Source organism: Grus americana, chromosome 4 (assembly GCF_028858705.1).
Source record: "Grus americana isolate bGruAme1 chromosome 4, bGruAme1.mat, whole genome shotgun sequence".
Classification (NCBI taxonomy): Eukaryota; Metazoa; Chordata; class Aves; order Gruiformes; family Gruidae; genus Grus; species Grus americana.
In genome coordinates, this window is record NC_072855.1 from 69074559 (window position 1) to 69102205 (window position 27647).

At 37.1% G+C, this 27647-nt stretch overlaps 1 protein-coding gene across 1 annotated transcript; it reads right to left on the minus strand.

The window, feature by feature from the left end:
* IL15 (interleukin 15) lies at positions 1–27647 on the minus strand. The gene is made up of 8 exons (XM_054824348.1): positions 27570–27647; positions 12753–12805; positions 7419–7517; positions 4633–4742; positions 3287–3368; positions 2766–2807; positions 1613–1756; positions 1–397 (listed from the first exon to the last, which is right to left on the minus strand). Exons 3-8 carry the CDS (start codon positions 7473–7475, stop codon positions 137–139), a joined length of 696 nt encoding a protein of 231 aa, XP_054680323.1. The 5' UTR covers positions 7476–7517; positions 12753–12805; positions 27570–27647; the 3' UTR covers positions 1–136.

The window sequence follows — 27647 nt, forward strand, 5'->3', positions numbered from 1 at the left end:
CCGTATACCAGAAACAGTTTTTATTATGAAAAGAGTAAAAAAGAAAAGGTAAAGGTAACCGATAGGAGCGATAGGACAGGGCAGAAAAGAAAGGCAGAAAACCAAGCAAGACTCCGGGGTAGAATCGTAGGAATAGTCACCGCCACGGATCCACAGTGTCTCGGTGGGGAAAGGGGTCCAAATCACTCGTTCTGCGACGGCGGACGACGACGCGGGTCCACAGCGTCCCATGGACAAAGGCGCGGCGTGGGTCCACAGCGTCTCGGAGGTCCGTCTCGGGAGAGTCCACATCTCTTGTTCTGTGGCGGTGGGCAAAGGCGCGCCTCCCTCCTCTTGGCAGTCCCTTTATACTGGTGGCGGTCTTCACGATGGCACGTACGACACGGCTTCCACGTTCCTGTACATGTGTACACACAGTTCCAGCCCCGTTCTTCGCGCAACTGTTACCTGACTCCGTGGCGCATGACCCGGCAAGGCGTTTTTCGCAGGTTGAAAGTCTCGACGACCCGGCAATCGTCCTTATCGTCCTTATCGCACTCAGTAGCTGGAGGGGTTTCCCGCCTGAGCAAAGCGATCTTTGAGACAAAAGTTCTTACAGTCCGGTTTCTCACGACATGACTAGCAACAGAAGTGAGAGATGGGCTAGGATCTTCCAGGAGCACAGATGGTAAAGGGATAGATTTCAGATAACAAAAAAAGCTATAGCCAAATGCTTTAACAGGGTATGATAATTTTATATTAATAATAATAATAGAAGAGTTTTTCTCTGAAACCCCAGTTAGCCCTGAACTGAGGAAGTTCCCGCTACAGATACCGTGAGATCTTAAAGAATGTTGTTGAAAGGTTGGTATATTAGGCAGGATTTCTTTTCCAATGGACTTACCAAAAAATAAGGACACTTTAAGTCAAGAAGAAGCTTTAAACCCAGTTAAATTCCTTTCATTTATATTTCATAAGTAATATAATTTGTATGCAGTTATGAATACATTGTGAATTACAGGGATTTTATTATTCTTTGTTTACTTGTTATGCTATGTAAGAAGGATTGTAAGTGATGTTCTTTCCAGTTTATCATTGGCAGTAATCTAATTTCTCTGAGCATGTTCGTGGAAGAATCTTGGTTCCCTGCTTTTGTCTTTTGGTCAGTGTTTGCACTCCTTCTGTATAACCTTTACAAAACTCTGTATAAATTCTGTAAAATTTTTTTCTTCATACTCTTCACATTCTTTGCATTTTGCTGATGTTGTGGAATTCAACTGAAAAAGAAAATTCAATACTTTTCTGTATGTGTCTGAGCATACCTGACTTTAGATACTGAAGTTATGAACTGTTATTTATACATACACATTCAAATACACTGATATATATATGCATGCACAGTCAAAAGTATTTGCTTTGATGGGAATCCTGAAAGTGTTTTTCTAAAAAACCACTAAATTCTACTTTTTAATTGTTATATGTGTAGCTTTTTCACTATTATATGTACAGGTTACTGGATCCCATTTGCTTTCATCTGTACAATCTCACCTATTATATAACAAAAGAGGTATTTCTGCTGCCGAAGAAACTCTTTTCATTTGCCCTTTTTCCGCAGACAATTAGTGTTACTTACCTTGTTATTTTCTAAGCTTGCATTTCCATTTTTCCATATGTTCAGTACATCCTGTGTTTTACTACAATTTTTAATACGACATTCTTGAAGAATCACTTCTGTCTCTAAGAAAAAGCATCTTATTACAGGTTCTTGGCATTCTTTCTGAAAAAAAAAGAAGTTGTAATAGTTTTACGATTACAAAGGAATAAGTGAATGTAAGATATAATTTACCACAAAGTGGCTGATTTTTATTTACTGGATAGCTGCTCTTACTATTCCAATACCTTTAAATATCTGCAAAGATTGGCTGTGAGAGCTAACAATATAAAGGCCAAGCAGTTTGCTAAGATGAGGTGAAACGTAACGTCTTTATAAAGAACACAGAAAAATAATTAATTAGGATAGGAATTTGGGATATAATTAAACATAGCAGAATTAAATTAGTATTATTTTTAGTAGTTCTAGCACTTTCATTCAGAGATCTGAATTCACAATAGGTAGGGGAGAAGAGAAAGTAGATATTACCTGTATTTCACAAATTAAAGAAAAAGAAGCAGAGGTACTGATTTCTTCATCAAGTCAACAATAAGGCAAGAATAAGTCCCAGGTTGTCTGACTTTCATATCAGACTGTCCCACTTCAAGAAAATCTTCCTGACACTACCAGGTATTAAATCAGCCATTACAATGGATTAACCTCTCTGGCTCAGTTCAGTTAAGAGAATGCGTGTGTCATGGCAAAAGCAAAGAAATGCACAGGAAGATGCTGACAGTTACTCTCCATATTCTATTTCTCTGGTATTTTATTCCATTAAATAGTGCATGATGTTAAATAATCATCTTTGGAAGTAGTTTCTTTATCGCTTTTTTCTTCCATCAAATTACAAATGAATGCCAACATTATTTTAGCAGTGTTTGCTTTGATAAGATCATTTTGGATCATCTCTTTTAATTGATGAATTTTAATAGCAGATGATTCAATAAAAATAATTAATACCTGCTTATATAATTTATCATAAGTACTTGAACAGAACTGTTCCTTCCAAGGTAAATTATTTGATTTCTGAAACTTTTCTCAAATTAGACCAAAGCTACCTTTAGAAGGAAGTTGCTAGTGAAGAAATGAAGCTACCATATTAGACCAGTTTTGGTCAAATTTTAAGTTTACTTACATCCTCATCTGTGTTTGCAGTATATAAACTGACATCAATGTCCTGAAAGAACACAAGAGTTAGAATTATGAACATTAACCAACAGATTTAAAGATGGTAAAGCTAACTCTGCAAGATACGGATTAGCTCCAAGTTCAAAGGCCCAATCCATCCAGGTACTGGGAGCCAGCAAGTCAGGGAATCTCAAAGTCATCTAGTAACCTGCAGGATGGGCTTCACTGTTAGGAGGACTCATCAGAATCAAGTCCCACGATACTTTCTCTGAAGGAGCTAACTCCCAAGCCCATTGCCCCATGTCTTATAAAAAGTGAGAAAGAAAATAATATTTAATTCTAGAGTCTGCAGTATTTGGTCAACTCCAGTTCTCTTTAACCTTCTATTCCTTTGCTTCCACCCATGAAACAGCATTATACAAACACCTTTTCCTGCTCCCTGTCACTTCTTAGCTGAGTACAGTGCTACATATTTAATTATGTCTGCTCCTATGATTGTATGAAATGCTGACTTTTTTATGAACTTACTTTGGATGCCTTGATCTGCTCCAAATCTTTCAGAACTTCCGTCCACTTGCAATGACCTGCTGCTGTCTTTGGTACATAAGCACTAGAGCAGAAGAAAACCAGTGACCATAAGCTAAACAGTAGGTATACACAACATTTATTCTGAAAAAAAAGTCAAGAGATTATTAAGATATCACAGATACATTGTTTACATGTATATATACACATAGCAAATGTGTGGGGCAACTGTATTTGACAAATCATAAAATTATATAGCTACATAAAAACTATATCTCAGTCACACACTATAAACAGTCAATGTGTTTTTTCAAAAAGGCCTGTTTTATAGAATGTAATGCAAGAGAAATGTTCAACTACTTAATGTAAAATACCTACAATTCTTTTAAAGTATACAAAAAAAAAAATCACAAATTTCAAAGTCTCTTATACTGCGGATTCCTCCCGCCCTCCCCTGGAATTTCTACCTTAGGCCCTGTAGAAATATTATTTGTCATTTTAGATATAATTTTTTGTGTACAGGAAAGATTCCTCCTGCTATGGATAAGATTTTGCTCCAAATGAACCACTAAAGGGTGGAAGGAAGATTTCCTTCTCCTTGGAAGGTTTTTGGAATGTGAATTGCAGTTTTAATCTGTTTGGTTCCTTAATTTGGATGCTTTTCAGTACTGCTGTACTATAAATAATATATGACAACGTAGAGAAAGACAGACCAATTGTTTTGGGAAGTTGGTTTAAAACAAGCAGTTGTTAGACATTTAAGCCTCAACCAAAGACTCAAAAATTACAAGATTTTTGTGAAAGGAAAAAAAAAGAGGGTTTGTAACGAGAATCAGAGGACACTTACCATGTTTTTGCCAGGGGGAAGAGAGAGAGAAGAAACATCAGATCTTAGCAAAGAAATTTGACTGTACAAGGCACCAGGAGAAAACACATGGGGCCTGTAGGCCCTAGAAGAAGGGCCAATTTTCTGAGACAGGAAACTGGAGTGAGAATGGAATTCTCATAATTCAGCATACATATTTAAATATGTTCACGTATGGTGGTTTTTTCATTGCAAAGATACGGCAATTGATGGAGGTCTTTAAATGCAACAATTCCAACAACTTGAGCGTTATCATGGAGATTAGGGCCATGATGCATTCTTGACCAGACTGAGTCTAGTCAAAGACAGAATAGAGTCAGGGACTTTATGGCTCCTTATGAGTGGCCTATGAATCAATAGGGGACTGCATATCATGGCAGCAGAGGGATTCACTCTCTAAAGTGACTGGAGGCAAGTAACAGCTGCAACAGTAAAAATAAATAATTTGTATTTACTATCTAATGATCATTGACTTTGTAGTTACCATAGGAAGATGATGATTAGTCTCATCTCATTCTTTAAAAGGCAAAAGAAATGGCTGTTCAGAAGAAGATACAGCTGATATTGCAGACAAATACTTTTCAGGTGTGTTTTCTGAAAGACACAACCAAGATGATAGCTTATCACAATCTGATTTAACAGAATTTTGCTTTAGTACTGACTTAATTAACCAATTTGAAAAGACATCCAATCAAGACAAGACTACCTGTTGTGAGTAGATTGAAAGACCAATTGATTTGTAACTTGCAGAAATACATAATCACTTTACGTACCAGTTGGTAGAAAATCAGATGCTGAAGACGCACTGCAAAAATCTGAACTCATGCTGGGCTCCCTATTTACTTATCTGTTCCTGCTGCAGACTGCAATTTAATGCAGGGATAATATTAAAGAACTTTTGTTTTGTTTTGTTTTCCATCCTGGAGATCTTTCCCCTGCCTACCTTTTGCTGCCCAAATTCTGTGAGTTACCTACAACTATAACATTACCTACAATATTGTGATTGCATATATATGAAACTCCATATCGAATACATCAAATGCTATAGTTATGTGTATAGATTTTAAATATAATATTTAGATATGGTATATATTTATATTCTTTATATAGTGTATGTACATCTAATATTGGGAAGTGATGCATTTAAGAATTCTGTCAGTGGAGTCTGGCAAGTAGAAATAGGGAGGAGGTGTGAGCTGTGCATTGACTGTTGGGAAACATTTCCCTCTGCACAGCCAACATTCCAACCTTTGTTCCAAAGTCACAAGTCCTCTGATTTTAGCTGATACAATTCCTGGAGCTCGGTTAACTATCTGCAACTGTACTTTTGATCCAAGGTTTTATTTCTTATCATATGTGCAACACTTTCATATTAACTGATTCAAACGATGTTTCTTTAGCAGTGGTTTATTTACATACTAACTTGCAACTGAATACTTAAAAATGGACCAGAAAACATAATAGAACAAGAGCTAGCACCGTGCAGTGGTAAAAATATCAAAATGGGAGAACAATCCATGCATTGTCAGGTTTGCAGCTAACTTACAGAAAGCCACATTATTAAAGCATCTACTGGCAAAGCCAGGAGAGTAATACTTAGATGTGTCACAGGGGGCTTCTGAAGGGTATTTGTAACAAATATTTGTTACTCTCTCAAACAGAAAATGTTTTAAACACATTGCAATTATTTTGTTATCAAAACCCACAGATATAGCTGAAATAGCATAATAGTCTAATCACTACATACATTTCCAAACTCAATAATGGAAAGAAATGACAGACCCTTTTATCACCTCTGTGTGTCCAAAACCTGTTAAATAAGAAGTATATAAATGAATAATAGATAATCTGAATTAAAGGCCAGAGCAAGTAATATCTCATCCATCTTCTGAACTATTTCAGTATGGAACATGCTGTGTTACTGTTACCCAAAGTATGTCTAAAAACAATGCTCAACCTGTTATTGTTTCCACGAGAAATGGAAATTGAAAATATATGAGTGTTAAAACTAAAATGCAAAGTATATATAAATATATATTTTGCAAACATACAAGAATGTAATGGAAATGAAATACTAACTGCCTGGCTATGGTCAAAATCATTTTGTTATCATATGACAGAAAGCCTGTAACCTTTCCACAGTTAATATTGTTTGATCTGAAATTTGTCATGGTGTTGGTTTTGGTTTGGTTTTGTGGGGAGTTGTTTGTTCATTTGTTTCTTACATCTGCATACATATTGATTTGATTTGCCAGTCCTTTAAAAAATATCCTGGTTTGGATTTTGGCTTTTTTTTTTTTTTTTAATTTAATTGAGGTTCAAAAGCAACCTTATGGGGAAACTCAAAACACATCTGAAGAAATTTAAAATCTGATTTGTTGGATATACCTGAAGAAAATATGTTTTAATCCCATGTTTTCATTTTTAAAACATGTTTTAACAAAATTATTTAAAATATTTTAGAAACATTTTGCAATAGGTAAACATTTTCATCATTTTACAAGCCAGTTTTTATCAGAGATGAGGTGGCTACAAATGAAAATATGAAAGACGTATGTTGAGTCCCTAAGCATTTACCAGCTTTGTGTTTCATAATTAGTATTATGGGGCCTTAAAAGCTGATTTGAGAGGGAGTTGCAGTCCAAATGTATTGTCAAATTTATACTGTAGAACAAAGTGTTCAAGGTAAGGAAAAGAATACATTATAGTCCATAATGAATAATGGGCCAGGATTATCATTAGTTTGTCATTTGTTTCCTTTTTTTAATAATTGTTCCCTGTGATGACAATGGAACACTGTGCTCTTAATGATTAATGTAATTGTCTTGATCTTTGCTTTTCTTAAATATGGTAGGTAGTTATTTTATTGTAATGAAATAATCATTGCTAATTCAAAATAAAAGCTTAGGTTTTAGAAGTAATAAAGAACTTTTGTACTGGTTGTAAAATACATAGAAAATATACTTCATGCATACTCTAAAGGGCATTCCATTTGTTTATATAAGGTTCTTAATGTCCAGTAGATCACCTAACACATTCCTTTCAACAATTCAGGGCCATTTTCTACTTTAAATTCTTAATTAATTTATCCAAACTACTATTCAGCAACATAAGGAATGTTAGCTCACTTACATGCTTTGACAAATTATTCTCCTGCCTTGAACACACTTTGTTGTAATGTAAATTTTTTCTTTGGCTAGTGTCAATTTTACATTTCTATTTAATCATTAACCAATTGTCCTCTGTCTTAATTATCTCTCTGATACTTACCCTTGTTTTATGGAAGCTTGAACTTTGGACAAGGGAGCAGTTGGTATTTAAATACATACATACTTTTATCTGTAGCTTGTGTCCTGATAACCTGCAATTCTAGGTTAAGGATTAAAGACTTTGTAAGTGAATATATGTTGTTACAAAATGCAATTGAGAGTTATGATATACACAATAATCCGGAAAGCAATGCTGTTTTTTTATAATTAAGTTAAAATGAAGCAGTTTAAGAGCGTTACCACTGAGTAAAATCTAAGCCACAGTAGTACTGTTTTCTCTTCAAAGAAGCAAATGTATAAGCAAATGAAAAAACTTTCCTTTCAGAAGGCAGAAACAGTTTTGCTGTTTTGGCTGTCACAGAAACTATAATCCAACTATAATCCAAGTTAGTCAAAAGAAAATATTCATAGCTCTTTACAATATTTAAGTTACATGTGAAGGAAAATACTGAAAGCTAAAATTACATGTCTGCCTATTATACCATATATCTAAATTTCTTTATCAAGATTTGCTTATAAATTTCTCAGTGAATCCTTGAGATGTGATATTCATAACTAAGAAAGTTTAGTTCCTGTGCAAGTTGGAGTTATCTACAAAGGTCCACTATTTTTTATTTCTTATTTTGAACTGTATTTTTATTCTTAGTTGGAGAATTTGGATCCTGAACCTACAAGTCCTTGACCACTTCTTCTTTATGTCTGCATATGCTTTCAATACAGTCCTTCAGTCTAAAACAGCTCTTTTCTTCATTGGGATCCCTCTTTGACAAGTAAGTAGACAGCAGTCTTTTCTCAGCCTCCATTTTGCTAGATTATTGTACCAAATCTGGTCGGAATTGAGTTAATTTTCTTCATAGTAGCTGGTATGGTGCTATGTTTTAGATTTGTGACCAAAACAGAGTTGGTATCTCACCTATGTTTTAGCTATTGCTGGACAGTGCATGCAAGGCCTTCTCTTTTTCTCACTCTCCTCTCCCATACCACCCTCAGCAAGTGGGCTGGGGGTGCACAAGAGGTTGAGTGGTGACATGACCAGGACAGCTGACCCAAACTGACCAAAGAGATACATCGTACCATGTAACATCATACTCACCATTAAAAGGAGGCGAGGAGTTCTTGAAAGGGATCTACTGCTCAGAGACTGGCTGTGCATTGGTCTGCTGGTGGGAGGTGGTGAGTGATTGCCTTTGCATTACTTTTTTTTTTTTTTCCCTTTTTTTCTTTACTTATTAAACTGTCTTTATCTCAGTCCCTGAGTTTTTCTCACTTTTACCCTCACCGTTCTCTCTCTTGTCTGGCTGGGGTGGGGAGTGAGCAAGCAACTGAGTGGCAGCTTAGCTGCCAGCCAAGATCAACCCACTGCAACTACACAATGCAGTCTCTTGAAGACACTTGCTTCCGTGTCCTTGATCTTCCTAGCAATCCTTATCTGCTGCATTGTTCTTGAAAACAAGTTACCAGAAGCATACAAAATACTGAGATCTCATGAAGGATTTAGAAACTGGTGCTAATATTTTCACCTTCTATGGGAAATAGGGAACTGGGTGGTGCCAGTGTTTTCTTCATGACTGTATCACACTGGTGGCTCATACTTCAATAATATATTCCCCTGCAAGAACTTTATGTCCAGTTCTTTCAGAAACCTGGAGTGTCTCAAGAATCCTTCGCTATTTGCAAAAAACTCTCCCAAAAAAACCAAAACCCAAACAAAAAAACCCCCAAATCTAACCTGCTTAATTTTTTATTATTCTCATTTTTTCCCTAACTTCTTGACCTCTAGCACATAGCTTTTCTCTTGATCGCTCCTTTCTCCCTTTGCCTCTGGGTGGTGCTGATAGGTGTCACTAGTCCTTCTGTTCCTTACTCCAGTAAGCAAATCATCTTCCTCAGATTGTTCTCTCTTGTGACACCCTGTATTACATTTTTGTTCATCCTTGGCTTCTTGATTTCCCTCTCTTTTTTGTGTGTATGATGTATTGCTCCTCTCATGATTTGTTGTCATGCAATTTTTTTCCTGCTGATTTCTCATGTTCGCTTTCTAGTGCATTAGACCTCTTCTTGCATATTATTTATCCTATTTTAATCTATACTTCTGCCCTGTTCTACACATATGTGTCCCCAGCACTTTTTTCTTTGACATCTCGTGCAACAAAGGGCTGTAAATCTTCTCTTCTTTTCTCTGTTACTGCTGCAAATTTCCCTCTAAAATCGTACCATGACCTCCAGCTCTCTGTAGTTCTCGGTCGTTTTATTGAGCAATGTCTCGGGCATAAAGTGGTTTTCTCAGATCCATATTCAAGTGTACTGTCTACATCATGCAGAGCTGAATTCTACACCCATTCATTTGTATTGTTTCTGCAATTCTTCTCTTTCAGTGTCTCCTTTGCCACAATAATTATAGCCTCCTTTAGAGAACCCTGCCTCCTTGCCCAACAAAATCTCATCCTACAGCTCTTGTTCTGCTGTTCTCTGTTAGCTCCATTCATTTATTGTTCTGTCCTCTTCTGCTAGGGCAATTCCTATCAAGGAGACAAATCGTCAAGGAGATGCACAACTAGAGTGCTGCATCTATTTAAGTTTGTGTATTGTGCATAATATTTTAGTTCCTTCTCTGTGCTCAGAAGCATAGAGAGCATTTTTAATGTCAGAATCTGTAAGACTGAGAAGAAAATCAGATGTTTTTCCCATCTTTGTCCTAGTCTTGTAAAAAAGAAGTGCTTTTTTTTTAAAAAAGATTTTTTTTCAGGAGAGAAGCCATGGAGAGTAAAGATTTCATAAACTAATGGAAGTGACTAGAAAAGGAATGGAGCTCATAAAGAAAAGCAATACTTCTGAACTAGATAGATGTTTTAGTATTGAGCTCTTAAATAAGTGATTTTGAAATCAAATTTTCATGGATCATTAGTAAGTTTTAGAGGAAAGATATGTTCTTAATGCCTTGTTATGGAGTAAATGCTGGAAAACACTCCAAGTCAAAGGAACAGACTCATTGAAGGATCTCTCTGCTCTTTCATTCCTCAGTTCTTCTAGGTGGTTTAAAGGGAAACAAACAAACAAAAAAAAACCCCAACCCTGAATATGAATGAGTGTCAGAATGTATTTATTCTGACAGGATAGAATTCAGAGATAAAAACGAAGAACCACATTAATGTACTATGAGACAATAAGAAACTCTGTAACAGGTGCTACCTACAGGTGCAGCCCTCTAAACACACCTTGAAAGTAATTTAATTTGTGTGTTACCAATATCAACAGAAATTGATTGAAAACAGAATATTTTTCTATGATGGGATCTAGTACCAGGGCCTTAAATCCTTTCCCAATTTCTACAGCCTATTCCCATCTATTGAAGAAACATATTTTACAGCTCTGGTAAGTTCTGAACACCATTTGATGTAGCAACCATTATAAAGTTGCTTCTTTGCTATCATGGTGCCTGAATCTATTATGATTCCACAGCAATTTTAGTTCCTCTTCTCCCTTCCTACCCCTCTTTGCACAGCAGCCCAGGAAATCAGCCCTCAGGTTCCACCAGGTATTACCAGCAGCTCTCCTCCCGAAGGTTTTGAAGGCAAAGAGCAAGCTTTCCACATTTCTGTCTAGCTTGTACTTACTGATCCAGAAGGGAGGTCACTGAGTGTTAAACTGAATCACATGCCTGAACGTTTGTCTGGATGAGAGCCAAAACATGCCTTAGATTGTTATGTCTTCAAGCCTTTATTCTACAAAGCTGAAGTGCTTTCTCAGAAGTTTTGTATTTATCTAGAGTTAGGCAGGCTAAAGCATTTTTGGAGCTACCATTTTGAAATTGAGCATTCTTTAAATATTATTCCTATTTGATTACTTCTGTTTCACCCCTTTTCCCCTAAGAACTTTAACTTTCCTTGTTTTTATTGTATAGTGGTGACTCTCTGGTGGAGTACTAGTCTACCTAGCTTATTCTGCTTGTATGTGAGCAGTGTTGACCTTCAAAAGAGTATTCTCAGTAATCAGCATGGCAGGAAACTCTTTCAGTTTAATCACTTATGCATTTATGTCTTCTTGGTTTGCTTAAATACTTGTTGATTTGCTTTTGACAGTCATCCAGCAGGACTTCATTCTCCTGTATGCTCTTGCTAACTGGCATTTATGCCAGAACGTGAAGTTTGCAATGCCTGTTTGAAAATTTTCCAAAAGGTTACGAAGTCATTGCTATTCCACTCAATACTTTAAACATCAGAATTTGAAATGTGAGAAGTTAAATATTTCCTTTGACCTTTTTTTGCAAAACATGCTTGAGGCCTGGGGCTCATACCATTGCCTTATTAAGATGTGTCCTATACTTGGCTGTGGGCCTGAGAGGAAGTTTGTCCTTAGTGCAAAGAATGATTTTTATACCTTTCCAAAGAACCTTACAGTCAGTATGAATATTATAAATTAAGAGCGTTCCTTTTAGTCCATCTGCTTTTGGTAATTTGTCAGTCAGAGTCTCAGAACAATGCATACTCCATGACCACAGGCCTCTTCCATTAATAGCTCTGCTTGAAATAAGGGTGCCAGGTCCCTATTTACATGGTTGAGAGACCAAGGCAGCAAACATGTTGCTTACTCCATAGGTTAGACTTACCTCTTGCCTGTCAATTCAGGATCTCTCTTAAGCCTTTTTTGCCAGCTGGCAAAATCCAGCCAGAAAAGACAGCTAATACACCCTTCTTTCTTTTTAAATCCTTCCATGTAACGTCAGTGTTTTCAAGGTATCGATCACTTATTAAATTATGAAAGATCAACTTAATGTTGTCCTGATGCAAGTATATATGACATTAATGCTTGGATTGCTTGACAAACACTGTGATTGATAAATAGAGAAGCCTCAAGTTTTGGTAGTGGCAAAATTAATGAGTTAAAGGCAGTCAGTAAAGAGGAAGTACACAGCAAAAAACTCAGTTGTAGGGCACAGATGGTTAGCTTGACCATTTATCCCCAGACAACCCCCCTCAGGATGCAGTATGCAATAATTAGTGAAAAGGCCTTTCAGAGTATACTCTGCTGGATTAGTAAGCAGTTGAATCACCGAACATTTGAAATGTAAAGAACATTAATAAAACACCAAAAAAAGAGCCAGAACTAGTCAGCGCTGAAGTTTATTTAGCAAAATGTGTCCTGATCCATATATGCTGTTAGGCATTCTGTATAAATATTATTTGTGATATTTTTATGCCATGGCAACAAATATTCCACAAGGAATGAAAGTACAATTAGGCATAAAATTTTTGTGTGTTTAGGGGTAGGATGTTAACATCTAAACTAGTGCCAAACACAGAAACTTAAATAGTAAAAAATATAAAGGATATCATACTGTGCATAAGAGCTGGAAATCCTGAGACCACAAAATAGTTATCACAGGAGCAACTGCTGGATGAATAATATCTCAGTCTTAGCAAAATAGCTCGGAGACGGTGAATAACATCATATGCTAATAGAGGTCTGTAACACACTTGTAATAGATAGATGACAAAAATAGCAGATGCAGTTCTCAAAACGGTAAAGTAAGGCAGTGTTTTCAGAGCTTTTTTCTAAAAAAAGGAAAATTATCATCTATGACCCTCTCTTACAGCAATACTTTTACTGGAACTTACTGGATCCTGAAGTAAATAGGCAGGATGAAGTTTGAAATACTCTACTTTTTCTTGTGCTTTTATTCTTTAAAGAGCAGAATAAAATCCTAATGTGTGTCAATTGCCATAGCTTTACTGAAACCAATGAAGTTATTTCCGTTTCCAGAGTTGTTGAGAATTTCACCGAAATGTTAACCTGAGAAAAAGATTTACGGAGCAACCAAGGAAAGCAGCACACAAACTTCCAAAAGAAATATTGTAAACAGATCAATAGGCAGAAAAAATTAGTATGAGGATTCAAAGAAAGAACAACAAAATATCTCTGCTATAGATTTGTTTCATATTTCTGCATAGGAAAGGCAAACAAATTTGGAAAGGAAATTATTTCTGCTTTATACTACTCTAAATCACTTATGAATAACAATGCAGTAAGACTTACAGCAAGTGAGCAATCATCCTTAGTTTCTTGCCTTAGGATACAGGAAAATTGATTATTGGAAAAGCTCTAGTGTGTGCTACAGAAGCCTCCCCCTTTCTTGTAAATTTTGAATGTATTTTTGTGGAATGTAGCAAATTATGACATTGCACACTGAACCACTTTTTCTATATGTACACAAGTAGTGAGTGCAATACAGTAGTTGTCATTATTTGAAGTTTCTTCAATTTGTATGGATGATGGTTTTCCTTCATTTCTTGGCTGCCAAACCAAGAGGAATGGAAGAGGTTATGTGTGTGCAAACTGATGAGAGCTGAAGCAATACTAAATTATATTACACTGGTTTCTGTATCGTAGCTCTTGAATAAATGGTAGTCATAGTTCTTAACAGTGCAGCACAACACTCATTCAGAAAACTTCACATTTTCTTTCGGACAGGGGAAGATGAGACTACTAGCGAGTACATTCATTTAGACAAAAGTGGTTTTAAAACGATTGAAAAAAGTACCTTACAGGAATGTTAAAAGCATTTGTATATAAAATAATTGGCAATACAGCAAAGCACAAATAAATCCCTGGGCACCTTTGTATTATAAAACTGCATGGAACAATATTATTGAAAAGGAGTAACCTCCTAGATAAAATTACAGGTCTGCACTTTGGGATTGCTTACTGCATTGATTTAACATACAGGATGTTAAGCCAAAAGCAACTCACTTTGTTGACAGTAATTAGGTGATAATAAATGTTCTGCTATGCTCATACAAGATGCAACATAAACTGTAAGAGATGAAATACCCATTGTAAGTTTAACCCATGACCACGTTGCAAAAAGTCAATCAATTCTATTAAATTAATATGTATGTGTGTGTATATATATTATTTACAGAATTACTATTAGTCTGCTAAGTAAAAGAAACAATTTGGGAGATAATGCAGCCTGCCAGAAAAATTTATACTTCTTACAAATTGGAAAGTGCACATCTTCAGATCGACATCAATCAATTAAAAATGAAAAAAAATTAGTCTCATTTTCAAAACGGACTGCTTTCAACAGCTCCCACTGAAATAAATGCCTGATTCAGCTGCAGGGAACTGGTCTAGTAAACATGCCACATCCACCTTGTGGGAAGGTATATGAGATAAGATAAAGATAATATTTCCCTATAGTCTTTTTTCCAAGCAAATTTTTTTTTCATCACTTTCGAATGGTAAAGCTAGAAATTAGTTCTATGTCATTCTAAGCAAGGGGTGATACAGTGTTTGATCTGCCTCACAAACGTAGCATAGCAGAGACTATGGCTGAAATGTGTATGATGAAGAATTTAACACTTTCCTTCCCTAAAATCAGGAACTTCTACATTTCTGAGTTCACTGATTTTTGTTCCAACTCTCTTCTCCAGAAGTTGAACACCTGAACTGCTGAACTAGATGACTTCTCCTGAGAAGACACGCTTAGAAGTTTTCAACACTTCTGCAAGAACAGGTCCAGTACCACTTCAGTCCCAGAAAACAAAACTTTCTTCTTAATTTTTTTCAACATCTTACATGATTTTTCCAAAATGAACTATCCATTCCTGACACTCTACAATACCCCTGCTGTATGCCATCTCAGAAGGTCTTTCTTTCAAATTGATTACGCCAGATTTAATATTATTGTTTTACACTTAGACGTTCAGCCTGCAAGTTGCTGTGTCTGCTCTTTTCCCACTGACTTTCCTACCTTTTGCTTTCAGTTCCTGACTGACTTTACTGGTCTTTGTCTTAAACCTGTATAGGCAGCCAATAACAGTTTTGCATCAGAGTAGCCATGCAGGAGTCGTCTTGTTGAAAACCTGTTTTATATTAAATCTTCTTTACACAGCTTCTAAACACTCAAAGGCCTGCAGAAGGTCCTATTGTAAGAGGTATGTCACCCATAATGACTCTTCATTAGCCCTTGCTGGTCTTCAGGTAGCATGTACCTTATAAGTAAGTTGTAATAGGCAGATGAGAAAGAGTTATAGTCCTCACAGGTTAAAAGTTGGGTACATGTCCCTGATATGAATTAGAGAAGCACATTGAATTTAGGAATAGCAGAGCTGACTGTAAGCAAAAGTCCTCTAGGCCTGATGTCTCCAACCACAGCCAGTTGTGAATGCCAAGGGAGGAGTATACTGATATATCCCTGATATATCCTCCAGTCTCCATCAAAGGAGAATGCAGATAAAGCTTGTCAGATTTGGGGCTAGTGTTTTCAACTTTATAACTTCTCAAGCCTTTTTTCCCTGCTGTTTGCCAGCATAGATAAATATTTTCTTTTTAATTGATTTTTTAGAATTTTATGTAGCAGTTTCTTCTGTGTAAATTTTTTTTCAGCTTACATTTCAAATTTTGACAGGCAATGTTAAGTTCTAAACTTAAAATACGATGGTATTTAAAAACGCAAAATGTTACTATTAATGAGGCCTCTTCATAATGTAATTTTGTAAAGACTACTGCTTTTACAAGTTTGTATAACCCAAGGGAACATATATTTCATTTTTTAGGTCAGCTTGAGTTTTCTAAAAGTCACAATGTCACTACCTTGAGTAAACATACATATTATTTTCAGACATTGCAATGGAACAAATGCTGGTATTTACCCTTTTCCTGAAAACAAGTCTTTCATTTCTGTGTGGTTTTGATCTATTTATTTTTGTTTCAGTTCACCAGGCACTGTAAGAACATTTTCATCATTTGAAATAGCTATTTCAAAACTGAGCAACCTAGGTGCAAAAGAGAAAACAAACTCTCTTCTTAGTTGAAAACTCTGAGTGGAAAAAAATGCATGGAAGGGCTATCATTTACTAATTCTAAATACCTGGGACAATGTACCATGCTTTAAAGATTACTTTTGGCACCAAGGCAGGCATGTATAGAATTCTTCAGAGTACGTAGCAAAGTTACATCCCATAGACCCAAGCTTGTGGTCAGTTGAGGGGATGATAAACATCATTTTATTCTATCGGTTTCAGTAACAGTGAGGCATTTAATACTATTCAAATGCCTAGCATATTTTTTCCAAAGGTGCTTCCCTGTCCTTCAGAAAATCTGAGCGATAGTGAGCAGGAAGAATAAACTATTGGTTTGAGAATGCTCCTTTTTTATTCTGTATCAGAAATAGTTTAGCTACTCATACTGAACTCATTCAAGAGAAGATTCAAATATTCTCTGAGCGTGTTACTTCCATTCCCATTTGTTTGCAATGGGGGCTGACAAAAGTTGTAAGCAAATTATAAAACAAACTAGCAAGGAAACAAGTTGTCATTCACAATCTTATGGGATAAAAACATTGTAACAGTTAAGAATCTGAGTGTATAACTTTAAAAATTGCTTAAGAAATGTGGCACATTATGGGTTTTTCTGGTTAGAAATACTAAGTAGTACATTTTAAAGTAAAGGTTTCTTTCATTTGCAAAAAAATTTAGTGGCTATGTGAACTAGAGAAAATGACCCTTTCTTTAGAAAATAATTGAAGTATAAACAGAAATCAAAATTAAGATCCATGATTTAGATGAAAGAGTTTTTTGTTTGCTGATATTTAAGTCAGGGCAAAACAAGGGTCTTAAACTGCTTTGAGATAAATTAGTCTGTCCTAGTTCTTGGATGCTACCATACTTTCAATATGGTATGAGCACTGAGCTGTTAGGAAAGGTACTGGCAAAAACCTTCAGGATCCTACAAAGCACAGAGGATCACTACTAGCCCTCCATCTTGTTGGATCACCTTATTGTTGAAAAGTCACTTTTACTAAGTGTAATCTGGAGTTTGTCTGTAGTTGGCCTTCTTGACATTTATACATCAGTTCACTTTCAAGGCTGTATCTTACTCAGAGTTGTAGTCAAATTATCTATTAGTTTCTTGTTAAAAATTATCACATATACACAGCACATAAATTTACATTATTGTCAAGTCATTCATCTTCAGCTGGATGAAAGCTACTAGAAAACTACTTTGTCCTCACTGTGACCCATGTATCTTGAAATCACACACAGTTTAAAATGAGACCTGAAATATTCATGTGTCATTTAAATTACGAAAAATAATCTACAGGCATCCATAAAATCTTATGGATCTGAGAGATATTTTCAGTCACATGAGGGCAGGAGATGAGTGGGAGTTTTGTCCTTCAAAAAAAAAAGAGGGGGGAAGACAGAAAAAAGAAGGAATTGTTTCAAAAGTAGAATATGAGAAAAGTTTGATTCCCTTGGGGAAAAAAGTCTCATAGATACTTGAAGAGTGAATGTATCAGTAGTGTATGTGCTTGTCATGGTTTAACCCAGCAGGCAGCTAAAACAACCACACAGCTATTCACTCACTCCCCCCACCACACTTCCCCCAAGTTTATATACTGAGCATGATGTCATACGGTATGGAATATCCCTTTGGCCAGTTGAGGTCAGCTCTCCTGGCCATGTCCTCTCCCAGCCTCTTCGGCACCCCCAGCCTCCTCATTAGCAGACCAGTATGAGAAGCTGAAAAGTCCTTGACTGCTCAGCAACAACTAAAAACATCAGTGTGTTGTCAACATTATTCTCATCCTAAATCCAAAATGCAGCACTAAAAAGCTGCCTGGATTATAGGTGTCTAACTGCTGAAGATTGTTTTTCTCAAATCTCAAGATAAATTTGAATACTAGATAGGAGAGCTGTTCTTTGTGTTCTTATCAGCTGAGCGACTGCAAATGGTAGCAGCAGGTACCCATAACAGACTTTTCAAGTGGGTTTATGCCCATGGGGAATTCAGAGTCAGTGCATCATAGCTTTTCACTAGGGTTTCCCTATATTCTCACTAGCTCCCAGTTCCTTGCTTCTACCTGGTAAGGAAATGAAAGCAAATGGATTGATTTTGAACTACTGGCTCCTACAGGGAGAAATGATGGCATCAGCCAAGGGAGGCATGTAAAATCAATGTCTGTAGTGATGACCCAGCTGTTTTGTGTTCCAAAAACATTTTTGACTAATCAAGCTAGGCATCCATTCAGTTACAGAATAGATGTGGTAGAAATGACATTCACACCAGAACACGGGGTAGGTTCAGCCTGTGAAGATCGCTTTCTAGCTCCTGGTGCTGTTTTCACATTTCCCAGCACCACTGAAGTCATGGTGCTGAACAAATCCTCCAGAAGTTTGTCTTCATCCTCAAGTTGATAATCAGAAGTGTTCTATACTAAATTACGTCATAATAATTTATAGAGACAACATAGATATTTCAAGAGTCTTCCACTTGAAACTGAGACAAAAATCATGTAAATACAGCAACTTGACATATGTTTTCCTTCAAAAATAACAAATTCCTCTCCTGATCCAAGGTGCCTTGTCCCACAGCTGAGCTCTGAGGCATCTTCTTATCCAGAGCTTGCTATTGAGACCAATCCTCAACTCTCCTTTCTCCCTCCGGTCTTTGTCAGCTCCAGCTTGCACATCACTGTTCCTCCAACACAGATGCATACACTGTGTTTCTGGCTAGAAGAATAAGCTGACCCCCCTCATAAATCAGGATTGTGAGGGCAGAGACTTGTCATGTCTGTCTTGTTCTTCAGGAGTACTAGACCCCAAATGCTTCATCACATCCTGAAAAACTTTACATTGAAAAATTCCAGCCATTATGAAAGGGTAGGGGTATTCCTGAGATAAAATTATCAATGAATATGTCTCCCGAAATCATGCCAAATTTAATATCTTCACTGTATTTTCTTGAAGTTTTACCATAAAAATTAAATAAGAGTGTGTTTTGTGATAAGCTTTTCTTTCAACGTTTGCAGAAAATGAATGCCGGACTGACTCACTAAAGTCTTTTTTAAAATCTTAAAGGTAACCTACACAGAGTCTTCATAAAGGTACGTGTCTCTTACTCTGAAATTGACCCTTTCCATATTATATTGTTAACTCATGTGTATTTTAATTCTGTTTTTAGAAAGGGTGAATGCAATACAAAAGAACACTTTAACTATGTAATTTAGCAGAAATAGAACCAAGCTTGAAACTTTGATTCATGCATCAATCGAAGTAAAATAGCTTAATGCATCCCTTTAATAATTTAAAGCCTTGCAGTTTTTATAGAGCTGTGAGATCTATTTAGATGTTTTCTAGCAATGTTTGGGCCTGGTATAAATTTTCTTCAATAGTCATAGTCTGACCTGATAGCAGCATACTGTGTATCAGAATCTCAGTAGTACGTGAATGGCTTTGAAGATTTTTGGAAAAAAAAGAATTTGCCCATTCCTCCTAACCATCTCTGATGTGATGTGGCAGATGTACCTTTTTCTACATTTCCTACCTGCTTTTAATTGTCTTTCATGGGTCTGCTGGAGCTAAGCAGAACTGAGCAAAGCCAAGCACAGGAGATCAAAATCAATGGAAAAACATACTGGGAAGCTTCAGCAGTTTTCCCAAAGCTGTGCTTGTTTACTTTAGTTGTAATGACCCCCTGATGGTGTGTATTTCTCAATTCATAGTATATTCATATTCCTTTTGTTTTACAATTGCAGAGGATACTGATTAACAGTCAGAAGATAAGCAGAGTTAAAAGATACTTAGTGAGTCACTTCCAAATTGTGGTTAAAATTTCACTATCAAAATTTCACTAATACTCAGTCAACTCTATGTGTCTGGTTTTTGTCTTTTTTAAAGTGGAGTGAATAATAGGAATTAATTTTGATAATTTTATATGCTACTTAGTTACTTGAATATCAGCGTGATTACTATGAGAAAAAGAGAATAGCTTCACTGAAACAAACGGATTGTATTTGCCTCTGAGCTCATTTTTTAGAAAAACCTATGAAGATATAACTTGCATTTTGGAAAGACTGAATTTTTTTTTGAGAACTCATACTATGTGTTAATGCTATACTTTTTGCCTAATGGCAGTAACTGAAAACATCTGCTGAGATGCAACCTAGTGTGCTATACTCTAAACTATGTAAACGTATAATTAAGGCTAATGTCTTCCAAAAGATATTGCAAATGACCTCAACCAGTCAGACAAAATGCAAAAAAGGAGTGTCATTCTTCTTGCTGGAGAACTGAGACACAATAATATTGCTTTAATGGCCCCTGGTCATGCATAGAATTTGTGGAGATTTCAGAAAGTTAACTGAGTTCTCCTGAATGCTAGTGTGGATTTTCAGGTGAACAAGCATCCTGCTCCTTAGAAATTATATTAGTTTCTCCTCTGTGCTCACACAGTGGAATCGTTCTTGAGAGACTGGCTACTAAATCAAACACTTTGCAGTTAAAGGCTCAGTGACACCTAGGCCGGGTTTCAATGGCCTTGAGACACTGCATGGGTTTATTATGCAGTAGCATAGTACTAATGTCCCAGACTAGAAGAGGCTTCTGGGAGTCCAATTCCTAGTTCCAAGACATAACCAAATGCCAATCTCTTTTTTTTTCTCGTGGTTTTTTTTTTTTTTTTCCCCCTAGAGAAGATTCTTCAACATTGTTACGGAGCTATTTGTCTCATAACACATATGACAACTGCATATCACAGCTTAAGCTCTTGTAGCAATAGCGTGTGGACTCTTGCTTCTTAAAAGGGAAAAAAGATATGAAAAAGAAGTTTACTTGAAGGTGTGACAAGGGGACATGAAGAAACACATACTTGGGATTCAAAAGAGAGGGAAAATACTTACTCACCTAAGAATATGGCCAAGACATAAAGGCTACCAATTCTAATTTTTGCAGAGTATCATGTGACATAGGTGGTCTGGTGCGTCATGTTATATTGCAGTAGAAACAATTACTTCCATAGTAGCCTGTGCTTTATGAGTTTAGCTGGAAATTGTCTGATAGCATAGACAAGAGAACTGACTATTAATATCTGCATGGTAAATGTCTTTTTAATATATATTTTTAATTATTTTTTTATAGCTAACAGAATTAATTTGAAATAACTGTTATTTCCATAGCTGTTTTTCTTTAAATCAGTAGATACAAATGGCACCGTGAGGTCTTTTCCTCCTTCCCCACTGTCCCAAACCACTGCAGGATACGTGTTAGAAACCACTGGGGTTTTGTGATTGTAGTCAATCCAACAAAATCCCACGTTCCCTCCAAAAGGACTTCATGAATCACCTGTCTGGAACTGAAGTGGAACTTCCAGATTGTATTTAGGGAGAGAAGTTTTTCCTTAAAAACAGAAGTCCTAATACATTTCCACTTGAAACTGCTTTTGAGAGTAAGTTGCTATGCTGACATTTTTCTCTCTTTGCTCCAGCAAAAAAGCTGTGAACAAACTTTTCCTGGAGCAACTTCATTCACAAAAGTATTATTTCTTGGCTCAGGAAACTACCAGTGAATGTTGGGAAAGAATGGTGATTCACAGCAAGGCTATGCTGGGTAGTGATATGATAACAAAATGACAACATCATATGGAAATGAAGCTTATTGTCATAAAAATCTTCTCAGAGACAGTCTAGAAATTAAACCAATATACCAGGGAGGTAGTTCCACCTCAGAGCATAGTTCATTACTAATGCCAAGCTCACCACTTTGCTGAGGACAGATCAAACACCAAGGCTGTAGATGAGTAGATGACATCAGTTAAGTGGATGCTGAAATCTTGGCTTACAAAATTTTGCAATGCATGGATGACAGGTGGATTTGCACAGTTTGGATTGCCAAGCTACATCAAGCCCATTAGGACTCCTGTCTGCACAGCCCTTCAGGTCTCGCAGTCTCTCTGCATAATATTCCAAGGCTCAAGCATTTATGACACCCTAGTACTGTGCCCCTGATTCAGTTGCCAGACAAAATAGTTACGAGGGAGGATCTCAAGAAATTGTAGAATGACCAAAAAGTTTCCTGCTGGGAGGTAGAAAAGGAGTTTGCAATGGTTAATGATGAGGCTAATTAGTAACATGTAGATGGTATCTGCTGCAAGTGCCTGAAAAACTTTCCCTATTTGACACAATACCAGCAAAACCAAGGGAAGGGGCTTCTGCAGTGGCTGGGAAGCAGAACTGCTGAGACTTTTGTTGCTCATGCAATTTAATCCCTCCTGCCAGCTGAGCACAGCACCAAGGCTGTCTGCAAGGAAGCTTGAAGTTGAAGGGGTTTATGCAGCTGTTCCTTTAAAAAGCTTTGTTGCATGTGCCACACACAGGTTATGATGCTGCATTAAGCCTTTGTCAAATATAAATTTTTTTTACCAGGAAAAAAGCCCCAACAATGGAAACCTTACACCATGAAGTTCAACCTATAAGAGTAAGTATTTCAAACTTCACTGAACGTAACAATGCAGATGTAGTGGGCATGCATGCAAGTACTGAGGCCACAGGTTTGAGTTAGTCTATGCTATGATAAACATAGTATTTCTGTCTGCTCTCCTTAGATGTGCAGAAGGGCAAGTAGCAGAAAAAGAGTGATTGTCAGTGATGCATGGTCTTGCAGCCTGAGTGGGGGAGATGTGCATGTCATTAATGTGCATATCATTAATTTTAGGCTCTAGGTTTTTTCTGGACTAGAGTTTTAATTGGAACATTCTCCAGCAGGACCAACCATTTCTGCACTTATTCCAGAAGTTGTTTCTGGGTGTTCCTGTGTTCCTCAGTACTGTCTTCTGACAGTTTGCTATGCCTCTCCCTTTTTTCATAGAGGCTTCTCTCTTCCTTCTATTGTCTGATCTGTCTTTAGGATACGATAATTGGATTGATCTTACTCTAAAGGGATGGATGGTGAGCAAAGCAGGTAAGAAAAGGAATACTAATCTGTATAGAGATTTTTCTGTTCTGAAATGGAAAATGACCCTCTCTATAGAAGAGACTTTGTTATTCTCACTCAGAAACTAGGGAGCAGAATGTATTAGTATGACATACATTTCTCCTTGGCAACAAAGTTGTTATTTTCCATCAGGTTTGGAATGTCTGTTCTGGTTTTCCCCTTTGTTCCCTCCACCATCTGGAAAGCTTGCAGAGAGAACACATCTTCATTCAGCTTTGCAAAAAAGGCCTGATTCAGACTTAGGCTGTTGAGCTGGCTGAAGGACTGGAGATGTTGGGGTGAGGACAGAACAAGGCAAGTCTGCAGCCTACCCTAATACTGAAGGAAAGCTGTAACATAGAGGTATGCTCCCACAGGCAAAGTTTTCAGAGAGAAAATAGAGCAACACTCCCCTAGATTGCCTTTGCTTTTCTTGAAAGTTTCTCTCAGAGTGAGCACATCCACCCTGTTATAGCCTAAACTTCCCAAGATGATATAATTAAAAACTTGTTATGCAGTAATTCATAGAAATGCCCATTGAAGTCGCACCCTAATTTCCATACTCACCTCTACTTTCTTTCCTCTTAGGACTTTGATAAATTTTAAGAAAAGAAATCAACAACCGAGATCAGGGCTGATTTATTTCATTTTCATGAGTGAGTGAATGAATTATATGTACTGGTGGCATTTCAGTGATCTTTTTAAAAGTAAATTTTGGTATAATTACAATGCGAAGAAAATATGAAGATAAAGTAAATGCATGTGTAACTGCAAACATACCTGACAATACATTTTAGTGAAATGACTAAACCACTTCCCTTTCTCTGAAACAAATAGAAAATTTTAAAAATATTAAATTTTCCTCAGGTCCCCTGATGTAATTGAGGGAGGGAATCCTCTAATCACAGCCTTTGAACTTTCAAATTCAGCTGGACAACCTTACATTAGGAATAATGAATCAGCTAATGTTTAATTTAATCCAAACTTGTAGCTTCAAATCATGTGGTAAACTATTGTAGAAACTTTTAAGAGAATGAAAAATTCTTCTTGAACTAGTAGCTATTAGAATCAGCGAAGCAAGATACTGGGTGAAATGTATATCTCCCCCTTTATTTGTTCTCCTTTTTATGTCAATGTAACTCTTCATATTAAAGATTAATGTCAGGAATAAACTCTTATTCAGCAACTTCCTTAACAACGACCTTCTACAACACCACTTAAGAGCATCACACAGCCCACAGGCGAGAGCTGGACAGGAGCTAGTTCAGTGCTCGCAGAAGCACCGTTGGGTACACTAAGGATAAGTAATTATTTGTGAGCCTGTAGATTAGTATCTTTTCTGACTGCTTCCCTGTCAAGTTCCCAAGGACCTAGGGAAGCTATTCTAACTTTTTCTTTATGGCATCTTTTCTTCTAACATACAGAGATAACTCATAGCAAAGTGGCCAACAGGCAGAAATTCAGTTACTCAAAGTCATTTTGGTAATAGAAGGCTGATCCGATTTCTAGAAAAGAGACTGGGAACCTTGGTTCCTAAATTTCTGGTAATGGTATAACTACCTGTCTTTTCTGCAGTGAGTGATACCTCTTTGAGCTGATCTCTGGAAACTGTTCTAAAACCTCTAACATTATCAGAATGTTTTTAGTTAGCTTTTGTGCAGTAGTTTCTAAGATAGCATTTTGTATAAATAATCTCTGTCAAAAATACGCAGGAAGATAGCTCAACTACAAAAGCATCATCCAGTTCAAATCTTTATTGATCAATAAAGATTTAAAGGAAAAAAATCTTTACAAAACTATTACAGAGTGCACAATAATATATTCTCGGTGGATGGAATCCACTCAGCTTTTTTTCTTATAGTAGACTATTCTACCATTTATTACTTTCAACTTATCTACAGTCTTTTTTTTTTTCTTTTAACAGGCACAACATAGATGTTAATGGCTATATGTTACATCTGGTTTTAGATACAAAGTCTTGTTGGGAAGGATGTTGTCTTTTTGTTTGTACCTTCATAGCTACATCATTCACTGTGTATAAATATGAGAAACAGCATAAAATTATTAATTTAAGAGATGATATAGTAACAGCATAAATGCCAGATGAATAAACTTGCATGTAACTTTAAAAGGGATAGTTGTACAGATGTATTTTAAAATGTTCACTGGCTTTGGAAGCAAACAGAATCACTTCCAGAAGACATGAACTTCTTTTAAGTTATCATGAAGGATGAAGGCAATTAAATATGTAAATTATAGCAGAGGAACATTACTATGACCAAAGGGCAAAATAAGCTTGCTTACTGAGATAGTCACACAATCCAGTGTCTGCATCTTGCTACATGAGTAATGGCTTTGTATATTCTTTACAAGCAGTAGGGGAAATAGTAGAGTCAAAACAACACTGGCTATATTTGTATTTGAAATGCTCAGCATAAATAGAAACTTATTTGCTTTTTGCAATGCATTTGATTTTTTTGCAGGCTTAGAAGAGTAAATAACCTTAACTTGACTCACATGTGCTACAGGTGATCTTTGTGTAAGAACTACCTTGCAGTAACTTGTACCCACCAAGACAGTGGGTCATGACCTGCTCTGTCGTGATCATATATCGTATTTTAAGCACCATCTAAGACCCAGGACCTGTTTTTTTGATATGAGAACATAGGTGGGAGACTGAAAATGTAGGGACAAAGGCTCAGGGAGTTATCGTCTGGTGTGGAGAGACAGAATATGACGCAGGAGGTGGTAAAAATGTAGGTCAGAAAGAAGGAGATGTAGAAGTGGGAGCACTATAACAAGGTGTAGTTTCGAAAAGCCTGTGACAAGTGAGTCCATGCAGTAGTTTGGATCACAGTGCTAGCAGACACCTGAAGCCAGCCAACAAGCAGAAGATACTGTGATCTCCTAAGAGTGATCTTTTGTCTTTTACCCCAGTCTCCCAACAGAATACAAGCAGCAGAATGGTGAGGAATTAGATAAACACAAGAAACAAACCTTATGAGTGACTCAACACGTGAGAGACATTTGGGTGTGTGACTCAGCTATGCTACCTTCTTCACCTGTCCCATAAACTGCTGCTGTCTGCTCTAATCCTCCCAAATTTCCATAGGCTACATTGGTGGGGTTTGAGTTCCAAATTTTTCTCCATTATCAGGAGGGCTATACTTTTCTGCTTTTAATAAGAGCTAGGATTCTGATGTAGTCACTCTGGCACTTTGCATGAACTCATATGAAGGTAGTGGGTAATCAATGATTAACTCAATTTTGAGTTGATTAATTGTTCATGTGATTTCTGCAGAAAAGCAGCTAGTAAGCCAGCAGAAAAGATGAGCTATAGTTTCAAGTATGAGCAATAATATGTTTAGAATTGAAGAAGCTAAAGATCATTTGATCAGAATTCATTGTAAAAAAAATCCAGTGTCCTAAACAACAACTTCACTGCTGTAACTAACATGAAGACCATTCAGACAATTCCTGTTTGGCTTTTTCCCCCTACCTGCGTATTTAGGCAGATTGGCTTTGCACAAGGACCTATCCATCCACAGTGCAGCATGTTGGCAGGGAAGGCCGGGTGAGATGGGGCTGTGGAGGCACCATGGTGGCAGGGCTATGCACAGTGTCTGCCTTGGAGCCCCGCTGCAGCCCTTGCACAAGTGAGGGCACACAGCTGGGGCACTCTCGTTTTTCCTCCATGGCAAGGTACCACGCAGGCAGCTCTCTGCTCTGCTTGTTGCCGTGGGACAATCAAGTGTTTGAAAGTGAAAGAATCCCACCTGAGGCTGTCAGATCTCTCACTGCTCAGGAAAGGAGCCTACCTGGAGGAAGGGAAGGACTGACCTGCCAGTGCGGAGCTGCGTGCAAGCCTGGGGGGTACTGAGTGTCATATACTAATGGCTTTTGGGTTATAATGAAGTCACCTGGCCACGCGGCATACTGGAAATACAACTGATACAGAATCATCTAGAAAGTGTGTTGAGGAACTCTGAAGAGTGCTACAGGGGCTGGGCACTTGCAAGGATTTTCCTCATGTATTAAACACCATTGAGGGTCAGGGGTTATGGGCTCACGTGTTGCCAAAGTTCAGCTAGATGTAGTCTTTAAGTCGAAGCAAGAGGGAAAATCTGCTAGAACTTGCTGTGCCACGAAGAAACTGTGGAAAGGACAAATATGAAAAAAAACAGACCTATTTGTTATGTAATTCTGGTACAAGTGAAAAACAAGGAGTGGAAAAAATGAAGCAGAAAATTATAGGGTGCTGGTGATCTCATCTAAAATACTGTAAATGTTTCCGAGCCTTAAATTTGCTGTATTACCTAGTTTTCTTGTTGGGTTGTCAAATAACATTTAAAGCTTTGCTGAAATTTCCTAAAATACTGTGGTGTTTAAGTGACGCTTACCTGACTCTCCAGCCTGCTCAAAGCTCCAGCAGAGTTTCCTGGTGGCCGTGCCATCCCCAGCATCCTGCCTGCTGGAAC

What these genes read in the sequence shown, in the direction of transcription:
- IL15 (XM_054824348.1), bottom strand. Translation starts at nt 7,475, where the DNA reads ATGTATTTAAATACCAACTGCTCCCTTGTCCAAAGTTCAAGCTTCCAT. An exon ending in CTAATCATCATCTTCCTATG is followed by an intron (nt 3,369 to 4,632) that starts GTAACTACAAAG and finishes CTTCTGCTCTAG; the next exon opens with TGCTTATGTACCAAAGACAG. An exon ending in CTGCAAACACAGATGAGGAT is followed by an intron (nt 1,757 to 2,765) that starts GTAAGTAAACTT and finishes TTTTTTTTTCAG; the next exon opens with AAAGAATGCCAAGAACCTGT.